The sequence below is a fragment of the Labeo rohita genome, chromosome 2 (assembly GCF_022985175.1).
Source record: "Labeo rohita strain BAU-BD-2019 chromosome 2, IGBB_LRoh.1.0, whole genome shotgun sequence".
NCBI classification, from domain to species: Eukaryota; Metazoa; Chordata; class Actinopteri; order Cypriniformes; family Cyprinidae; genus Labeo; species Labeo rohita.
The window spans coordinates 34,437,694-34,460,005 of record NC_066870.1 but is presented as its reverse complement, the minus strand read 5'-3'; the positions used below and the strand labels follow the sequence as shown (position 1 = coordinate 34,460,005).

Genomic DNA, 22,312 nt, shown 5'->3' with positions numbered 1-22,312 from the left:
ATGTGGAATTGCCTTTAAAGGCAACATACTTGGATTGAAGCAACAACCACAGCAGGTTTTAACAAGACAGCATGTCTCACAACCATTACAAATGTCTAGAGAAATAGTCTCTGCCTCAGACTTCAGGGCTCACAGTTTCTTTTAAAATCAGTCCACCTGGAAACAAAATCATTTAAATATTCACTTTTGAACAAAGAACTAATCACTGGTTTTGATTTAGGGTTTGTGGCAAAAGTTTGTTTTGTAGCAAGTAAAATACATATTCAGAAGCTGAACTGGATTTTAAGTCCATTCACTCCAAGGACGGTAACTAACTAAAAGTTAATAATCTAAATCGAATTCTAAAGGTCATTGCACACAGAATCCAAATTTTTCTAATGCTTTTTTTTTTTTTGTTTTGTTTTTTTTCATCCTTTCCTATCAAAATGCTTGCTATGGATGCAAAAACACAGAAAATTGAACCTGATACGAACTTTTTAAATGACCGACGAATGGCGGTCTGGCTTTCGGTCCCATCCACGCCCAGCTATTTTTAGCTGTACAAAACAGCTAATTTTTCTGCTTGATTTCGCATATTGGTGTGTCGTCTTGTATTATTTTAATGTACTATCTTAAAGGAGAAGTCCACTTCCAAAACAAAGATTCACATATAATGCACTCACCCCTTGTCGTGCAAGATGTTTATGTCTTTCTTTCTTCAGTCGTAAAGAAATTATGTTTTTTTGAGGAAAACATTTCAGGATTTTTCTCCATATAATGGACTGATATCGTGTCCTGATTTTGAACTTCCAAAATACAGTTTAAATGCGGCTTCAAACGATCCCAAATGCGGTTGTAAACGATCCCAGCCGAGGAAGAAGGGTCTTGTCTAGAGAAACGATCGGTTATTTTCATTTTAAAACATACCATTTAAATACTTTTTAATCTCAAACGCTCATCTTGCCTTTCTCTCCCTGAACACTGTGTATTCTGGTTCAAGACAGTTAGGGTATGTCGAAAAACGTAAATCATATTTTCTCCCTCAACTTCAAAAATCATTTCAAAATCATTCTACATCGCTGCAGAAGTACCGACACAGTCTTTGCGACGTGAACATGAAAAAAAAGATCAAACACCCTTAACAAAAAAAAAAGGTAAAACATATTAGATGATTTCGAAGTTGAGGGAGAACATGAAGGGAGTTTTTCGACATACCCTAACTGTCATGAACCAGAACAAAAATAGTTCAGGCAGAGTAAGACAAGACGAGCGTTTGGCATTAAAAACTATATAAATTGTATTATTTTTTATTAAAATAACCGATCGTTTTGAAAGATAAGACCCTTCTTTTTCTTCTGGGACCATTTACAACTGCATTTGAGATTGTTTGAAGTTGCATTTAAACTGCATTTTGGAAGTTCAAAATCGGGGCACCATATCAGTCCATTATATGGAGAAAAATGCTGAAATGTTTTCCTCAAAAACATAATTTCTTTACGACTGAAGAAAGAAAGACATGAACATCTTGGATGACAAGGGGGTGAGTACATTATATGTGAATCTTTGTTTTGGAAGTGGACTCCTTTAATTATGAACACACCATTACACTGTTATTCTTCTCATTGCTTCCATATAGAGGGTTTTCACGACGTGTCATCAATTAGCCATATTGGCAGTGCTGAATGTAAACAATGCCACTGGTCCAAATGAAGCTTGCATATTTTGCTGATTATTGCTGCTGAAAATGGTTGATTATTGTCATGTTTTGAGCTGTATTAATTGGTTGGACTGGGAAAAACATTTGGAGTATTATAGACCTGCCAAAAGTTACAACAAATCAAGGTGAAGAGTGCAAAAAAACTGCATGAGAAACAAAAGGCGTTTGTGGTTGGCCTGAACCAGGATTTCCAATGCAAGAATCTTGACAACATTCATGTTTGTTCTTATAATTTCCAGTCAGGTAGGTGAAATATTAGGCTACTATCTTAATTTATACTAATTTATTATAATTTACCACCTATTAATTTTAGTTTGTCAAAATATTGCGCCCTTTCCTGCTTACAAAGTCCTTTTATGATTTAGCAGCTTCCACACGTTTTTTCCCCATGGTTCAGACAGCATAAATTAGCAGAACAACATATTCAATAGCACATCGCGTCCGATATAGACACGGTGTAAGAGAAAAGGTAGTCCACTCCACAGCTATAAAAATAACAATACAGAGAAATGATGTTGGTATCTCAATATCGCCAGTGAGAATTAATTTTAATTTAATGAGCGAGTCTTTCAAGCGTAAGTCACAATGTAAGTCCATCAGGTGCTTATAATAAACAGCATTATTGTCAATTGGTGTGCAAGCTAATATGGTTATTTATTGTTATACTTGTCTTCATAGTTACCGTTCTTGGAGTGAATGGGACTTTAAGGCCTACTCTTGTGATGCGTTCTATATGAACCACATAGAAACCCATGACGGTCATTTCCTAACTGCAGTTTTTGCATTGAACCAAATACCTACTTTGATGATGGCTAACAACTTATTTCCTGTACTTGGCTTACATGTTCAATTGGTGTCAAGACCACAAATGCACATAGAGCTTTTGATAACTAGATAGGACACACTTAAAACACAGCACTGTCAAATTGCAATTTACACATTTTGATTTTTGATACTTTTCTGTTTACAATAAACTTGCATTAGTTCCTAAAACAGATGGCACAATTTTGTAGTTGTGCTGCTTCTTATTAAGTAATTAATTGTTTTACTAAATACACATACTCATCTCAGCACCAATAAAATGTGCATCACTTTATGTTTTACCACCAAATTATATGTCCAATTCATTTAATTTAATTTTAATTTTTTTACCCTGAAAACTTTGCATTTTTTTCAGACTGTCTTGCACACTTCCTGTGGTGTGCTCTCCACACACAGTATATATTCATCAAGTACTTTCACTTCAAAAGCGCTAAATACCAGCCTAAACCCATTTAGAAGTACCAGTACTTACATAGAAACCTATACATAGTAGCCAGAAAGAAATGCTAATTTAAAAGAAAAACGGCAGACGGACTTAGAGGCTTCTGCATCTAAACTCTTCATATGATGGCACTACTAAGTGATGCCTTAGAAATAAAACAGCCGATCGCCAATTGGTAAAGTCATTGCATTAGAATGAAGATGTTCCAGTTCACACAGAAACACTCAGCATTCTGAGACTCGCACTTAGCATTTGTTAATGTAACATTATAACACTATTTTAATTAATGAAATGGCATTTAGGAGGCAGTTTATGTTAGAAATTTGAAATATTGGCAAGCAGTTTTCTCTATTTCTCCATTCAAGTAGATAGGAGTTGGTTTTGCATGACTGAAATAGCTGCCCGGTGGCATTGCAAAACGGGCCACCAAGTGATTTGACTATCCTTGTGAAGTACTTTGGTTATTCCTGGCCAAAGTAAGCTGCAATGTAGACAGACCTTATGCAAAAATGTCTCTTTTTTGTCCATTGGACAGTGGGATTTAGAAAGGAAGGTAAAGATTCATCAAGTAAAGTGGGTCAAAACAGCATTTTAGTCAAGAGTTAACAGCTGCAAAAGAGAAGCCAGCCCGAATTGGCTTGGTCGGCATATACTGTAAATGTCGATTAGCCGCATTACCGAGTCTGTGTAAATAAAAAAAAACGATCTCAAATCTCAGATTCATCGTCTATGTATTTCAGTGAGATCTGACCTGAGGAACCAACAGTGGTTGAGAGTCTGTCCGTTTCTCTAGAGCTGGAAAACCTCTGGTCGTTCATGTGGTTGTTGTTGCTGTTCAAGTTCACTGTTGGTGATGCCAGTTTATGTTCTGGAGGCTGGTTCATATTTCGACTTTCCTCACGCGTGTGCTGTACCCTCCTGTGGCAAAACGGCAAAGGTAAATGCCCTCTGTAGACATTCCAAATAACTAGCATAGCTAGAATTAGCGACAACACCACCACCACAGCCACCAGTGTGTTTTCTTTTTCTTTAACTTGGAATAATGCTGTAGTCCCGGATGCTGACCACATTTTTAGATCATATGCTATGTGCTGGGTTTTAAAAAGCCGCTCTACAGAACTGCAGGTGTAGTGGCCGCCGGCATCTGCGGAGGCGTTGACGATCATCAGGCTGTCGGAGAGGATCTGGAAGGTGTTTGACGCACTGATCGGTTCTCCATTCAGCTGCCACTGAACCTGTGCCAGGTTGGAATAAGGCTGGCACTCCAGCTTCACGGTATTGCCGTGGAAAAACGACATGCTGACTGACTTACTGTTAACTGTAACACAAGGTTTAGATGTAACTAAGTATTTCTACCAGAACATACACTACAAAGATTTTTTATGTTTTTTTTAAAGAAGTCTCTTCTGCTCACCAAGCCTGCATTTATTTGATCCAAAGTACTGCAAAAACAGCTAAATTTTGAAATATTTTTAATATTTAAAACTTTTTTCTATTAGAATATACTTTAAAATGTAATTTATTCTTGTGATTTCAAAGCTGAATCTTTAGCATCATTACTCCAATCATTGTAATATTCTGATTTGCTGTTAAAAAACGTTATTATTGTTATTATTATTATTATTATTATTATTATGTTGAACAGAGTAGAATTTTTCCAGGTTTCTTTGATTAATAGAAAGTTTAGAACAGCATTTAATCAGTTTAAATCTTTTGTAACCTTACAAATGTCTTTATCATCACTTTTGTTTAAAAAAAGGATACTGACTCCAAGCTTTTGAATGGTATAGTGTATAATGTTACAAATCTTTTTATTTCAGTTAAATGCTGATCTTTGGATTTTTCTATTTGTCAAAGAATAGAATGATTTCTGAAGGATCATGTGACACTGAAGACTAGATTAATGATGCTGAAAATTTAGCTTTGATCACACGAATAAATTACATTTTAAAATATATTCAAATAGAAAACAGTTATTTTAAATAGTAAAAATATTTCAAAATTTTACTGTATTTTGGATCAAATAAATACAAGCTTGGTGAACAGAAGAGAATTCTTTTAAAAAACTTTAAAAGTCTTACTGTTTAAAAAACTTTTGACTGTATAATATGAAGAGTCTGGGATATAATACAAGTACCTATTTTTGGACATTGGCTGGCATCACCATTACTCAATCTCTGAATCACAGTCCTGCGGAAGAAAAAACATTACAATAATCAGCAATATGACAGTATCAATATTTATAATGGTGTACGCAAACAGAAGTTTGCATTAAGAACACACTTATGCACATTTTCCTGTAAAATTTCCAATACCATATCTTGTGCAGACATTTTACTTTTGAGAATAGGGTGAATTACAAAAACCTCAAATGGCAATTTGGTAACACTTCAGTTTAATGACCAGTTCTTACTATTAACTAGTTGCTTATTAACATGCATATTACTAGCATATTAGCTGTTTATAAAGCACATATTAATACCTTATACTGCATGACCATATTTTAGATCCTTTAATCCTACCTCATACCTAAACTTAACTCACTAATTTATACTGTAAAGCTTAATGCAATACAGACGATAAAGCAATAAAGACTGTAAATGATGTATACATACTTAACTACTTAAACAATAATGGAATTTTATTGTATTACAGAAAAACATGAGAAATGTGTTTAACTGTCATTAAAATAATGTGGCAATTCAATAATTTTAACAGTCCTAAAACAGATTTTATATTGAATTAGAGGTTTTACAATCATTATTTTATTAAATGTATTTATTTGACGTTTTACCTGGTTGTGTGTGTGCTGTTTATAGTAGAGCACTGGCCAACATTCAGGTCCCAGCCACAGTATGGATCCCTGGCCAGAACACAGTCCACACATGTGTGGTACCGCCCACATTCATTGATTAACAGCTGAACCACGCCCACATCCGAACCCACGTACAGCTGTTGTTTGGATGACATCACACATAACTTAACATAACATCTCTATAGACAATAATAGAGATTACAATCATTTGATTCTTGCTTAAGTTAACACAAAAGTGTTTCGAAAGAAATACATATTTCAAAATTATTCAAACTTATCATAAAATAATGTATCAGTTTTCCCATAAATATATTAAGCAGCACACCTGTTTTCTACACTGATAATAAGAAATGTTTCTAAAGCAGCAAATCAGCATATTATTATGATGTTTGAGGTCAATGAGGTCTGGAGTAATGATGCTGAAAATTCAGTTTTGCATTACAGGTACAAATTTTAAAATATAATTAACTAGAAAAGAGTTATTTCAACAGTAATGTGTAAAGAAAATTTAGGCTAACTGATATTTAAACTTTAACTTACAAAGCCATTCACCATAACTTTGGTATTCTTAGCATTTACTAATTGAGTTACAGAAATAAAATTAGCTTTGCTGAAGCAAAACCGACACACAAAGCTAATAATATTGCTAAGTGAGCAAAAAAAAAACCATCAATCAGTGCTTCTGCTTATTACCTTGGTGTTGGAAAGTCGCAGTATCTTCACAGTTTCTGAGGGCTCAAATAGCTGAATCTCTTCCATAATAATCATCTCGCCATCATAATTCACAGCTTTCAGCACTGAACCGCTCTCTGATGCATAACAGAACACAGTGGCAAGAAAACACTTCCAGTTAAACACACTAACACAGCTGAAATTATATTACATTATATTATATTATTTTTACTTGTGCCAATGAACATGACTTGATGGGTGGTCTCGTCCAAGGCAGTCGCTGTGGCCACCACAATTCTAGTAAAAGCAGCGCCTTTTTTAAACAGCAGGGGTTTCCCTCCACTGGCCTCGACGGCCTGGTCCATCAGAGGCTTGTCTTTAATAAACTGCAAGGTTTTGTCTGGCAGCTCCAGAGATTTGCTGAAACCCATTTCTCTGGCATGATTATCAATGCACTGTAATTGAAAACAAAGTGAAGGTTAGAAAACTCTGGCAATCAGTATTATTGAACTAGTGCTTAAAGGAGAAGTCCACTTCCAAAACAAAGATTCACATATTATGTACTCAGCACCTTGTCATCCAAGATGTTCATGTCTTTCTTTCTTCAGTCGTAAAGACATTATGTGTTTTGAGGAAAACATTTCTGCATTTTTCTCCATATAATAGACTGATATGGTGCCCCGATTTTAAACTTCCAAAAGGCAGTTTAAATGCAGTTGTAAACGATCCCAGCCGAGGAAGAAGGGTCTTATCTAGCGAAATGATCGGTTATTTTAATTTAAAAAAAAAAAAAACAATTTAAATACTTTTTAATCTCAAACGCTCATTTTGTCTTTCTCTCCCTGAACTCTGAGTATTTTGACTCAAGACAGTTAGGGTATGCCAAAAAACTCTGATTGTATTTTCTCCCTCAACTTCAAAAATCATTTCAAAATCATCCTACATCGCTATAGAAGTACCGAATCAGTCTTTGCAAACTGAAAACGCAAAGAAGATCAAACACCCTTAACAAAAAAGATAAAACAGCGATATAAGATGATTTTGAAGTTGAGGGAAAACATGAGATGAGAGTTTTTCGACATACCCTAACTGTCACGAACCGGAACAAAACAGTCCAGGTAGAGTAAGACAAGACGAGGATGGATTTAGTAAGATTTTTTTTCAAAGAAATTAATACTTTGATCAAGCGAAGATTCATTAAATTGAATATTTGAACTTTCTATTTATCAAACAATCCTAAAACAAATGTATTAGTGTTTCCACAGCACACCTGTTTTCAACATTGATAATAAGAAATGTTTCTTAAGCAGCAAATCCGATTGTTTTGCTAGATAAGGCCCTTCTTTTTCTTCTGGGACCGTTTACAACCGCATTTGGGATCGTTTGAAGCCACATTTAAACTGCATTCTGGAAGTTCAAAATCGGGGCACCATATCAGTCCATTACATGAAGAAAAATGCTGAAATATTTTCCTCAAAAAACATAATTTTCAGTCTTTACGACTGAAGAAAGAATGACATGAACATCTTGGATGACAAGGGGGTGAGTACATTATATGTGATGTCTTTGTTTTGGAAGTGGACTTCTCCTTTAACAGATTTACTGAACAGAAGACTCACTGCTCCAGGTCGGGGATTGGGGACATCACCTGAGTACATCACCCACTTTACAAATGATGTCTCGACAGGAACAGGAGCCTTAAATTTACCCTTTGAAAACACAGTCTTGATGTCGTCAATTTTGTATGCACATACTGCAGAGTATTGAGAGGAGTCTCTGTTGATCAGACACAACATAACTGATGAACATCAGCATTGACACTATCATTGAACAGAACTAAATCAACACTGAACTGTGTTCAGCTGAATAACAACACTACTGTCTTCAGCAAAGCTGTTTATCACTGTATTAAACTCATTCTATAATTTATGAACTTTACAGTGTTAATCTGAATCAACAATGTACTAACTTGAGCTGAATAATGACACTATTGTCTTTTTAAAGCTGCTTTACAGCAGAATTTGTATTTGTCTCATATCTGAGCAAGTTTGTATCACTACGTTCATGTTTATTACTGACTGTGAAGCTGCTTTAAATCTCACAAATCAAAGTCAGCTTTATTGTCAATTCTGCCACATGTACAGGACATACAGAGAATTGAAATTGCGTTACTCTCAGGCCCTTGGTGCATAACAAATAATATTAAATACAAAAGGTAGAATTTTAATTACGAATAAATACATTACACATATAATAATATACATACATGTATATATACACACACACACATATATATATATATATATATATATATAATTTTCTAAATTTCAAGGTCACTGCTTAGTCCTATTTGAAGTTATCCTAACAGGAGTAGAAGGGGTGTTTTTAAGCATATTTTAAGCATATGTCATATTCATATTGAAGCACAGTATAAAAAACTTAAGAGATATTTAAAATGAACCAAAATTAGAGAACATTTACAAAAACATCCAGGTTATTAGTGTTAATCTGGCTCCGGGTGCTAATTTCCTTAATTATATGACAAACCCTATTTAACTGGGAGCATTCCTTCAATTTTCACTGAGATTGCAAGATGGTGGGTTGCTCTAAGGTGACTGAAACACTGCGACTAGAAGTTGCCCAGATGATTCTTAGGTCAAAGGGACGACACTTTTAGCCATTGCAATTGAAGCTGGTCATTCCAAATCTGCGTTTTCTCAAATATTTTGCTGGTTTACAATGACACTAATTCATTCAAGTCCCCCCAAAAAGGCTTTAAAGACAGGTTAATGCACAGACTTTCAATGGGGAATTGGTTCAACACTGCAGCTGGAATTGCTTGCCAGTTCAGCACCGAACAAGGTGAGGATTTGTCTTGGTATGTCGGACTAAAAGTGCTCCAAGCCTCTCATCAGCAGAAGGAATTAAAAGGCTAAGCTCACTTTGCTGAGGAGCATGTTGTGTGGAGAGAGAACGAGTTTACTTTATTTGGGTCTGATGGAAAACATTTTGTTCGGTGTGAAAAGACAGTGTGAGAAACAAGTGATGTCCTGTGGCTGCAAATATGCTGAAGTCATTGAAAGCAAGCTCTACACTTCCTACTAAATTCTGACAGCTGTAACCCTCCAAAATTTTTGTTGTCAACATCTTCTTTTGTGCTACAGTGGTTACTGTTCTGTACTTTTGACCATTGTGTTTTTTCATAAAATAAAGGCTTTTGTTGAAATGCCTTGGATATTCTGTGAAACATGTTAGTATAACAGTGGTATACCCACAGCTAATATTCCTTCAAATCTTGAGCAATGAAGATTAACAATATTTCAGAAAAAATCAAGTATTTATAAATTGTTCTCTAATTTTGATCTCCATTGTATATTAGTAAAGGTGAATTGACAACATCAATTTTCATTGGGAGAACACAAGACTTCTTTGAGGCAGTAAGTAACCAAAATGCTTGAGGGGACTTTGGCTGTGTCTGAAAGGCTAGACAGCTGACTTGCTGCCTTGCTGCCTTATCAGTCAATGACTTTGCAGCCTTTGTTTTCAAAGTTTAACAAAATCAAAAATCTCAAACTTACAATTGTGGGGTAAAGACAGCATAAAACATGCAGGTGGTCCAATCACCCGGGCACAAGTGGAAAACATCCTGCACCAGAAGAGGCAGGTTGTTGTTTGGAACGGGACAGTTGAGCCTCGCTTTTTTGAAATGACGTCCACTTCCTCTGCAGCGTCCTCAACCCACCCAAGTCTCCCTACGAGAAAAAATATTTTGCATAGATAGCAATATGTGGTAGACAGGAAATGTTGTAATGTCTCAAAATATGGCTTATGCATGTGATAGGGAATTTACCTTGCATACGCGAGCTACTCGAGAGACGTCCACCTTTGTGTACGAGTCATATTCCACTGCTGCCTCACTGAAGAACAGATAGATCTTGTCATCGTCCCCTTCAGGGTTCGATTCTCCCTCTCGTATGTGGGCCATGTGGATAAAATTTGGTTCTAAAATGACAAAAAAACAAAAACACCTCTTTCAGTTACTCTCACCTTTCTGTCCATTTTAAGGCGTTTTCACCCACACCCACTGCTGGTTTTTGGTGTTTTTACACCATTCTCTATAAATGACTGTCATCAGCAGATACTCAAACCACCCTGTCTGGCACCAACTAACACTCTACAGTGAAAGCATGTTAGAAGAATATACACTTGTTTTTGATGACGACCCATTTGCTGTTACACATGAGTAGTTGGTTAGATATTTGCATTAACGAGCATTTGGACTTAAGGGCTTGATTAACAGTGTTGGGGAAAGATAGTTTTAAAAGTAATGCATTACAATATTGTGTTACTCCCTAAAAAAGTTTAACTTGTTAAATGTTAAACTTAAAAGCTGGGTTAGTAACCCAGCTGCCTTAACATTTCAAGTTGAATAAACTTTTTTTGAGTTGTCTAAACTTAAAATTCTAAGGCAGCCAGGTAACAAATTATTTTGACTCAACATTTTTTTTTACAGTGTAGTAGATGGTGTAAAAACACCACTATATGGGCGTTTTTTTACATGGCTGGTCAATGAAAAGTAGAATTCGAAATCAATTTCTTTGCAAGCAACAAATGATAATTTGCATGGCAACTGGTTAAAAACATTTAAGTGTTGAATGCACTAGCCAAGAAAACTGCATATGAAATGAATGGGAATGCTACAAATAGTATATCAGTATTGCTTGGCTTAGGTATAAAGTACGAAAATAAATAGAGAAATAGTGACTGAAAAAGTTACATTGGAAAAAAAACGGTTGACATTTCTGAAACAAATGTAGTGGTTTGTTGCAAGGGTACTGCAATAAGTTTGCTAATAACTTGTTTTAACCATATTGTGGTTGGAGGTTTGTTTTAGGCATTACTTTTATTATATCTCACCATTGAGCCAGGTGCTCGAAAACTCTGTCCTTATCGATTCCTCTGAGCTGCGCATCATAACTGGCTCTGAACCCCGGAAGTTCAATGAAGTTGCAGAGTATAATACTCCATCTGCAAGAGACAAAAAAAAAAAGTTGAAAACTAATGGCACTAAAGTAACACTCCATTATGTGTTATGGTTATTCTTTTGAAACGGTGTGATTCAATTTAACTTCCAATAAATTTACATTTACACATTTGGCAGATGCTCTTATTGAAAGTGACACAGCAAGGTACACATGTATTTTTATTGTTTCTTACTTTCCCTGGAACCCATGATATTGTTGTTAGTGCCACGCCCTGATCTATAAGAATAGCACTTTACCTGGCAACATTATAAATAAACTGGCAGTACATACCAACCATCTCTGATGTGTATCGCTGAGAAGGATCAAAGGGACATTTTCCCTTCCCATCTTCTTGCTTGTCCTCTAAAGTCAGATTACCTGCATAGGACTAGGAGAATAACATGCAATAAACACATAAAACACTATATACTGCATATTTTTCGTTTGCAGCTACTAATACTTAATGAGACTCACCATATAGTCACAGGTTGGGGTGAACGCTTTGGTTCCGCAAACATACATTTTGTCATCGTTTCTTTTATGTAGAACTCTGATATAATTTTTGCAGTCATTCTAAAAAAAAACAAACAAACAATGCAGTCAAGAGGAACTAATAAGTGGTGTGATGTGACGTGACACGATGTGAAAAACCCTAACCTCATTTATGACCTCCAGAACCATGCACTTCTCTTTTTCCTGCATGTTCGTACAGTCTTAATCTTTATTGGTATCTTTGACTTTTACTTAGTATTTGATAGCTATCTGTTAATATCTGCTGTAATTATCACTACATAGAGCACTTTTAGACAGTCTTAAAGGGATAGTTCACCCAAAAACAAAAATTCTGTCATTAATTACTTGTTCTCATGTTATTCCAGACCGGTAGGGCCTTTGTTTATCTTTGGAACTCAAATTAAGATATTTTAGATGAGCTTTCTGACCCTCCAGCAAGGGTACTAGCATGGTCAAGGCACAGAAACGTAGTAAGGACATCGCTAAAATAGTCCATGTGACATCAGTGGTTCAACCGTAATTTTAAGAAGCTTCGAAAATACTTTTTGTGTGTATAGAAAACAAAAATAATGACTTTATTCAACAATTATTCTCCTCTGAGGGTCAGAGAGCTCTTGGATTTTATCAAAAATATCTTAATTTGTGTTCCGAAGGTCTTACTGGTTTAAAATGACATAAAGTGGATAATTCATGATAGAATTTTCATTTTTGGGTGAACTACACCTTTAAATTATTCTCAAAATGTCTTGAAAATCATGCACGATAAATCTATGCAGATGACATCCCATTAAAAGGGTGCAAAAAAGGAGATCATTTTAAGTACATTTTATGTTTTTTCAACATTTTATCAGACAAAGAATGTCTTAATAAAAAAAAAAAAAAAGTTTTAATAAACTGCATTTTGCCTATACATGATAAATTAACACACTTCAAGTTATCAAAGTGTGCATATCTGCTAATAAAGCAAGACAAATGCGTACAATAAAACATTAAATGCTGGAGCCAGGTAATCATTGTTTAGACGCATATGTGACCCTGGACCACAAAACCACTCTTAAGTAGCATGGGTATATTCATAGCAATAGCCAAAAATACATTGTATGGGTCAAAATTATTCTTTTATGCCAAAAATCATTAGGATATTACGTAAAGATCATGCTCCACGAAAATATTTAGTAAAAATTTATGCATGTAAAATTAAGCAAAACTTAATTTTTGATTAGTAATATGCATTGCTAAGAACCTCATTTGGACAAATTTAAGACGATTTTCTCAATATTTAGATTTTTTTGCAACCTCAGATTCCAGATTTTAAAATAGTTATATCTCGACCAAATATTGCCCTATCCTAACAAATAATAAATCGATTTATTAAGCTTTCAGATGAAAGCTTACTTTCAAAAAATTGACCCTTATGACTAGTTTTGTAGTCCAGGGTCACATACATTAAAACGAGCACAAAAGATGTGAAAACTCACCGTAGCATCTTTTCCCTTATTGGAACATTCTTTTTGCTCCTTATTTGTGACTTGCCACTTCACCTATGGGGAATCAACACAACTTGCAATCATTGCTATATACAAAAAAAAAATCAGTTAGCAAACAAATTTAATTGCAGCATTACAAATATGCATTTAAGGCCTCACCATGGCCTTCTTCACTGTAATGTCATCCAGATCTAGGGCAAAAATGGCTTCCCTGGCACCCAGGATGAGCACGTTGAGATCTTCTCTCAAAAGCATAGTGGTGTAGTTCCAAATACCCTCCTCATGAAACAAACGCCCTCTATTACCTAAACCAAATGATGGCCACAGTCAAAAGGTTTGCCAAAAATGGACGTCACACACAGGACAACTAAACGATGTTCGAAGAAATAATTGTGGTCCTGTATCTCCTCAAAGCAATCAAAACACATTTAAACATAAAATGATAATAAATGCGAAATAATAATAATAAAAAATGAATAAATATGTAAATAAATATTATGTTATCACCATAAAAAATAAAGGAAAAAATTACTTATTTTTGACACTAGCATGGTAGTTATACCATAATATTCTTTAAAGCACTTTACCTTACAATTAAAGCACCTTGATACATGAATATCGGTTCCATTTTATATATTAGGTGGCCTTAACTACTATGTACTTACATTTAAATTAATCATTTGATACTTAATGCACTTATTGTGTACATATATGTTGTTATTTATATTTTTAAAAATATCTGTAATTACATTTAGTTACACTGTTACAGTTACACCATCCCTTACATCTTAACCCACCCCACCCTTAAATCTACCCATACCACCAAACCTGTCTCTAACCTTACCCATATCCCACCTCAATAGCAGCAAAAGTGTTTTGCAATACAGTACAACCACAATAAGTATATTGTACTTATATTTTGATGTAAGTACATAGTAGTTAAGGCATTATAAGGCTTTATAATGATGTCCAAACATAATTATCATAAAGTCAGCTTACTTCTAATTGGCACTGTTTTCCGAGGTATGGTATTCGGTGTCAATCCCTGTCCCAGTGCTGGACTCCAGATGTACAACACGCACAGAACAGCCAGTAGACTCATCATTCAGCGCTCCAGTAAAAAAAAAAAAAAAATCAGTCAGCGATTTTGGTCTAAAGACCGTACAAGTGCTAGATTCCTGTGTCGTCCGTTTGTCAGAGTTTTCTCATCCTTGCCTTCTCCCTTGCTTCAGTCCGGAGCGCTTCCATACTGAGATATATGACTTTAGCTGCAAAGAACGCTCTTCAGCAAAGAACCCTGTGAGGCCATCTGAAAGAGAAAGAGAGAGAGTGAGAGAGAGAGAGTGAACAGGCAGGGGTGCTGGCAGCAGTATTTCTGTCACTGCTATAGTGATGCTAATGCGAAGGATGAAAGCTTTTGCTCTATGAGCTTGACAGAGACACACGGTTCTGCTTTCCGAGCCACAAAAAGACACAAAGCCAGAATAGCACACCAAAAAAAAAAAAACCCCACCACATATGTCTTACAGAACAGATCTTCACAAGTGACACGCACAACTGAATGCAATCTGAAAAGATTTTAAAAAGTAATCTCTCCTTCTCATCTTGTTGAGAAGATGACAGGCTGATAAAAACTCCCAGGAAATATTTATTGTCCTAATGTTGGTGTTACCTAACAGACATGATGACGAAACAGGAAGAACAAATGTACAATCATTTTGCAACCTGTGTTTGGTAGGTGGTTGCATGCTAACCCAAATGTACAATACATTAATGAGAAAGCTAATGCATGAAAAGTTTTACTTTCAACCAGTCAACCAAACCATATCCTGTCCTATTGAAACCAATTAAACATTTGCTAATTTTAACAGAATGACTGCAACTGCAATGCACTGCAACCAACAAACAAATGCATCGTCAGTGCACGGCCTTTGGAATTCTCCAGCATCTAAAAACACAAGTGCTCATTGGTGGATTTTACTATCTGTTTGCAACAGCATATGTTTACTACATTGCTGAGAGCATGATTATGGCATGTCAAGAGAGATGAACTCTAGCATGAGTGTAGATCTAATCAGATACCACTCATATTTCACCCCGGGATGCACATGTACACACCTGCTTACTTTTAAATCATAGTAGGGACTTCCTACCCTACTAGCTGCTAATATAGGCCAATGTAATTACCACAGCCTGACACACTGCTATTACACATTTTGGGAGTTTTTTAAAAACAGCATGAGTCAAACATTATTTAAACTCTTAAATTAATCATTTTATGTTTAAGGACACCCATATAAGTAAGTCCTTTGAAGGTTAACTCAATCTGCTCTCAAACAAGCTGCTTACATCAAAACATCAGCATATGCACACACACAAACTTACGATTTCTGTCCACATTATATATCTAGAGTGTTGGGAAAAGTAATGCATTAATGTTGCGTCACTCCCTAAAAAAGTAACTAATTACGTAACTTAGTAACTTCTTATGGAAAGTAATGCGTTACGTTAATTTTTTAAATCTGGGCAGGGCTTGTTTGTTTTTAATATAAAAAGATCTATTTTTGGCATGTTAGTTTGTCTTGAGTAATTTTTGCTCATTAGTATGGTTGAATTGGATCAAAAACACTGGTCAATAAAATGGGATTAAATACATAAAGGATATTTGTATTATTTAACATATTTCATTATTCCCGGTTTGCGTCATATTCTGAGTTGCATTTCACTGTTTGATTCATTTTGAGAAATACTGAATCTGTTTTTGTGAGTGAAATGAATTAGTACATCTTCACATTTATTCTAGAACAAAGTAACATCTTACTCTTGATTTCTCTCAATATGGGGACAGGAGAGCTTTCAGTCAATAAATGTGAAAAAAGTAACTGGCGTTACTTAGATATTTTCAAGTAAATTAAAAAGTAATGTGTTACTTTACTAGTTACTTAAAAAAAGTAATCTGTAACTCACGTTACTTGTAATGCGCTACCTCCAACACTGTATATTTACATAGGTTTTATGTAAGTGATTTTTGGAAAAAAAAAATTCTCCACTGTCCAAAGTAGAGACTAGAATTCTAAATAGCTTACTAGAAATACCATAAATAAAAAGAGTAGTATGCATGGTAGTAGTTCATTCTTAATATTTATTTAGAAATGTGTCCTAAAATCTGGAAATTGGATTTTTTTTCAACCTCCGGTTCCATTGTCTCAAAGTCAACAGGTTTTTTGTCAAACGCCTGAAATAACATAAGCTGATGATATTTTCACGTTTTATATCATGACATAAAATACATCCGTAATGATTTTATTTTAAACCTTAATGAGTCTTGATAAAGGCAGCTCCTGACAAGTGGCTAAACTGGACTACATAAGTTATTGGGACATTACGCATCAGTCCACTTTTACAGCCTTGTTGTGTTTATAATTGGACTCTGCAAACTATTCTAGCTCAAACTTTATAACTTACTGTTACTTTTTTTTTTTGGTTGATACTTTTGCTTTGCACTTATACTGACTGTCTTAATAAAACCAAATTTTTAAGAATCAGTGCCCGGTTGCATAAAGAGCCTTAAGTTTTTCCCTTAAGTATGAAACTTAAGGCATGATTTCCCTTACCTAAGGGGATGATTTAAGGGTGTTGCATATAATCCCTTAAACACTTCCCTTACTAAAAGGGAAACCGTTAAGTGTTTTACGACAGCGATTCAAGGTTTGCCGTTAAAAAAATCTATTGTTGCTATGGACACGTTATTTTGTAATGCAGATAGTGGTGTAAGTTTTCACAGAAAACAGTATAACACGGATAAGGTGAACAAAATATAAACCAAATATAAACGAGAAGGACCAAGCGAGACGGAAACTCAAACTGATAATTGACTCAAAACGAAAAATTCTGAAAAATCATTTTATTGAGTTTCCGAGGCGATGTGAACATTATGAAGCGTATGTTTCATTCATACTCGAAGCCGGAGGGCGCTCTTGCGCTGAAAGTCCAATCCGGACTCATAGAAGTGTTATGATGGAATACAGCAGTAATCGCTGCAGCTAAACTGAAACGTAAACACAATAAACACACGATTGCGACAATATACGGTTTATGTGTGTTTTTTAAGTTATCTCCAGGTAATACGTAGGAAAATACAGGAATAAAATATCGAATATAAATTTGTTCTCGTGTGTGACGGACTCTTGTTTGAGGTATTATGTGTGAATGTAATTTAATCAATGGTTATGTGTGAATAAATGCCTAAATTAATCTGTTTAACATATAAAGAGTACGATCGTGGATTGAATCAGCGCGCTGTTTAACATTTAAGGTGACATTTTCCATACCTTATGTTATACTTAGGGAAATGACAGCTAAGGGGCTTTATGCAACACTTAAAGGGGTTTAAGGGATACTTAATAGAAATTCTAAGGGTCTATGACGTTTCAACTAAAGAAACCCTTAAGTGACATTTAAGGGATATTTTATGCAACGCCCTTAAGTGTAAGGGAAACATAAGGGCGATCTTAAGGGAAAATTACACTTAAGGTGCTTTATGCAACCGGGCACAGAACCTTTTGTTGGTCACAGAGCTTATTTTCTGCAGTAATCCAAAAGCCATTAGAAAAATCATATGAAGTAACGAGAGTGATGTGAATATATGTGTTAAAAAAATACATAATCACTGCAGTAATATATTCAGACATTATTTTCAAACAGGTTTCCCTAAACATTTCTCCGTCCCTGCCATTGGTTGAATAAACAAATAGTCCCACCCCAAACTCACACTATTGGTTGAGACAATGCTGCAATGCTTTGATAGAGTCACCGGCCCACTGTGTTTACACTTTTTAGGAATTAACCTAAAATACATGCAGTTGATTCTGCATTTAATTTGAGATATTAGATGGTTTTTATAATTACTTTACTTCACAATTACACAAGGTAAGTTTGTACACATTCTGATCATAAAGAAGCTAAATTAATGCTTCTTTATGAAAGAAATGTAAACAAACCTGGCAAAACCCACCATGTTATTACAATACAAATATAACATTTTTGGACAATACATGATGGTAGTCTTGTAAGTACTGTACAGTTTTATTTACAGTGTTGTTATTGTTAACTAAAACTAGAAAATAAAATAATTTTTAAACACTGGAAAGCAAACTTAAATTTGAAAATTTTTAACTAAAATAAAAATTAACATTTTTTTGCATTGACAACTAACTGATAAAATAAGTACTAAAATCACTAAACCTGAAACTGAAATTTAAAAAAAGCTAAATAGAAATAAATTATAAAAAAACAATGGCAAAGCACATTACTTAATTAAATTACTTTAAAATTACATCTGAAAGAATAAAAAACAATATCTAATTCAAAATAATAATAAAAGAATACTATAATACTAAAATAACATTGGTTATTTAAGAACCTTGAGCGTGAGCACCATAATCAGATAGCTAAAGGACATCACAAACCAAAATCTAATTTCCAATCAGTGATGTGTAAGTAAACAACTTACGCATTAAAAAAAGAAGATTGTGCGATCAGTGAACGCCACTTTAAACCTCACACAAGCGAACTCAAGCTGTTTCCACAGAACGCATTTCAGTACTGGTCTCAATTCCTCTGAAATTAAGTTTTAAATACAGCAATGGTTGAAAAAATGTGGTTCAGCAGCAACTCACCATGCAACCAAATTCTCAGTTAGTCTCTCAGTTCTCCTGTGCTCGCATGAGTGGTTCCTCTTCACACACACCCACGTACACACACACACACACAGAGTTCTAGCCCTCCAGTGCAAAACAAATCAAAACTGGTCTAAGTCTCACAGGCAGCAGAGTGTGTTGTGAGTCGCAGCTCTGCAGTGAATGGAGCTCATGGTGTCTTCTGTTTTGTGTGAGAGAGCATTAAACTGCTCAGATCCTGCAGTGTGAAGTCAAAGGCATTCTTCTTCTGGAGAGAAAGAGAGAGAAAAAAACATGCTTTTAGAAGCTCCTTAATTTCAGACAAGTCACTACAAGTGTCAGCAAGTGTGTGTGTGTTATAGAAAGAGGAGGAGGACTGTAGGAGAGGCTGTATTGTGTTGTCTGATCTGATTTTCAAGAAAGCCAAGTTTGCTGCTGTAGTAAACAAAAACGAAATCTGATGTTTTGATTTCAAAACACATTGAAGAAAAAAGACTTAAGGATGTTCTCACCTCAGCGTCTTTGCGAGGGTCTTTGGCTCATTGCAGCTTCTGATTCTATCCAATTTTTATGTTCATTATGACATATACTGTTACACTTTTTTGTTGTTGCATTCAAAATATCCGCACAATCAGGAAGAACTTGTTCTCCAGAACTGGCACCGTTTTCACGGATGAATTATCATGACTTAAAGTTGAATTAATTACTGCTAAATTTTGTTTTTATTTTGCAAGGCTTATCTATGTTGATATTGGAATGTTGATTTAACGTGTGAATTAAATCTTTAACCCCATAGACATTATCAACCACATTTCAACGTTGTTGGCTGGTCAACAGCCAGCTGGGTACAGGTATTTTTAATATTAAATAGATTCCTAGAATTTGTTTTATGAAACATTTGTCATCTAATTAGAATAACAGCCGAAATAAATCATTATCAGCTTATTACGTATCTATTTAAAAGAAATTAAATCTTGAGGTAAAATTCATGGTTATTGACGCCCCCTGTTGGTCAAAATAAACCTTGATAGACTCAGATTCGCCTGTCCTGAAGGATATGTATAATATATATATATATATATATATATATATATATATATGATATATTCATTTATTTTGTTTTTATTTACCAAAAAAACACATAAATAGTTATAATAGTTATATTTTATGTCTTACTTGTATATTAGCTAAGCATCCTCAGTCCACTATAACAAAAACATTCGTCGCATTCCCTGAGAAAGTGAGAGACGTTTGTTCTTTTGCGAATATAGTTTTTTCCCCTTACTTTTCTGACTCTCCTAAAATAGTAGTCATGTCTCAAAACGTTTAGGTTCACCACAAAATCAATACGGATCCGGGTCTTACTACTGTAACGTTTTCAGTCGCAAGATGGCGGCAACGAGCTGTTAGCATAAACATAGCACCGCGGCCAACGGTCAAACACGCAGTTCAAAAAATATAAAACTAGTACAACGGGTGAATTCTACAAAACCTTCCCTTTAATTCCCATAAATATCACAGTTATAAATAACAGGAAATGATTTTAACATCACAAGAAAACATATATACAAAGTCACAGTAGCACCATGCATGTTCATAAAACCGATAATGACAGCTGGTCAGTCAGGAACACAAATGCAACCGTCTCACAACCTATCAACATAAATCCTTACAAATATGAGAAACACTCACCTCTAGAAGGCAGAACTGTCCTTTATATTCACATACCGTTTTTATGAGAGCAAAACCTGCTTCATAAACTTGGGCATTTCTCCTGCAAATGTGTCCAAAAGCATCATTCAAATTTCAAAACATAACAGATCTACTGAGACACTAGGAAGCAGGGTCAAAAATTAACTTATGCCACACCTCTCAATTTATTTTTATTGAGGGAAAAATATATATTTGATCCAGCTATGACTGTTGTTTTCCTTTACTGCTGAGAAAACCCAAGTTGAAACCAAGCTTAGGATGGTTGGCTCATTTTAACTGGTCTTCAACTGGTCTTCATAATAGCTGGTTTTAGGGTGGTTTTGACCACTTCTTCAGTTGTTTCAGTTTAGCGAGAATAGGAGAACAGCTAACTGGTTTTAGCGGTTTTTTTTCAGCGAGGTTGGCAGATAGTTTGTCTTTACAGCATGTCACCTTCGGCAATTTAAAACAGATATTAAGCTCACATTCTTAATAAAGTTACTGTTTTTATTTGCAACCCAGCAGATCAAACAGCAGAACATGGCGCTAGCAACGCCAAGGTCATGGGTTTGATTCTCAGGAAATGCACTGACTGATTAAAATATGTGACCCTAGACCACAAAACCAGTCATAAGGGTAAATATTTTAAGTTATACATCATCTGAAAGCTGAATAAATATGCTTTCCACTGATGTATGGACAATATTTGACCAAGATACAACTAAAACTTAAAATCTGGAATCTGAGGGTGCAAAAAAATCAAAATACTGAAAAAAAGTGCCTTAAACTTTGTCCAAACGAAGTTCTTAGCAATGCATATAATCAAAAATTAAGTTTTTATATATTTACGGTAGGAAATTTACAAAATATCTTAATGGAACATGATCTTCTGAATATCCTAATGATTTTGGCATAAAATCGATAATTTTGACCCATACAATGAATTGTTGGCTATTGCTACAAATATACCTGTGCTAGTTATGACTGGTGGTCTAGGGTCACATATAATCAAGTCGCCTTGGATAAAAGTGTCTGCAAAATATATTTGCTTTTTATTAATCCAATATAAAAGTGCATTTGGTGCTTGGCGAGTGTTAATTTTGGACCCTGCCTCGAACAATACCAGATTCACTTTCATCTGAGTATTTCGATCACTTCTCTCCAGTTCACAGTTAGTGTTTGATTTAAACCACTAATAAAAGTCCTTCATTTTAAGACAGGTTTGATGTGCTTCTTTCTTAAATGTGTGGAAATGTCCTCTTGACTCAGTTTTGCCAGTAGAAACCTGAGTGTTAACGTCTAATTAATATAATAGAACAGAAATATATAGTGAGAAGATCGGCTCAGATTTTTCCCATTTAAATTTTATAATCTCACTGGAAACCGCATAATTCTGTGACGGCATTATGAGGCAGGATAAGCTGGTGGACCTCGGCTCTCGTGTTACTGATAAAGCCAAATAAAGTGGCAT

The 22,312-nt window shown here is 35.0% G+C and overlaps 1 protein-coding gene across 1 annotated transcript; it reads right to left on the bottom strand.

The window, feature by feature from the left end:
• Positions 1-1,382: 1,382 nt before the first annotated feature.
• sema4e (semaphorin 4e) lies at positions 1,383-20,869 on the bottom strand. The gene is given in 17 exon segments (XM_051139005.1): positions 1,383-4,278; positions 5,098-5,150; positions 5,755-5,912; positions 6,469-6,584; positions 6,680-6,902; positions 8,067-8,223; positions 10,026-10,153; positions 10,155-10,199; positions 10,298-10,449; positions 11,365-11,475; positions 11,763-11,859; positions 11,946-12,044; positions 13,463-13,525; positions 13,631-13,776; positions 14,471-14,780; positions 19,150-19,414; positions 20,842-20,869. Coding segments are annotated over 15 exon segments (2,265 nt in total). The 5' UTR covers positions 14,577-14,780; positions 19,150-19,414; positions 20,842-20,869; the 3' UTR covers positions 1,383-3,667.
• Positions 20,870-22,312: the final 1,443 nt, after the last annotated feature.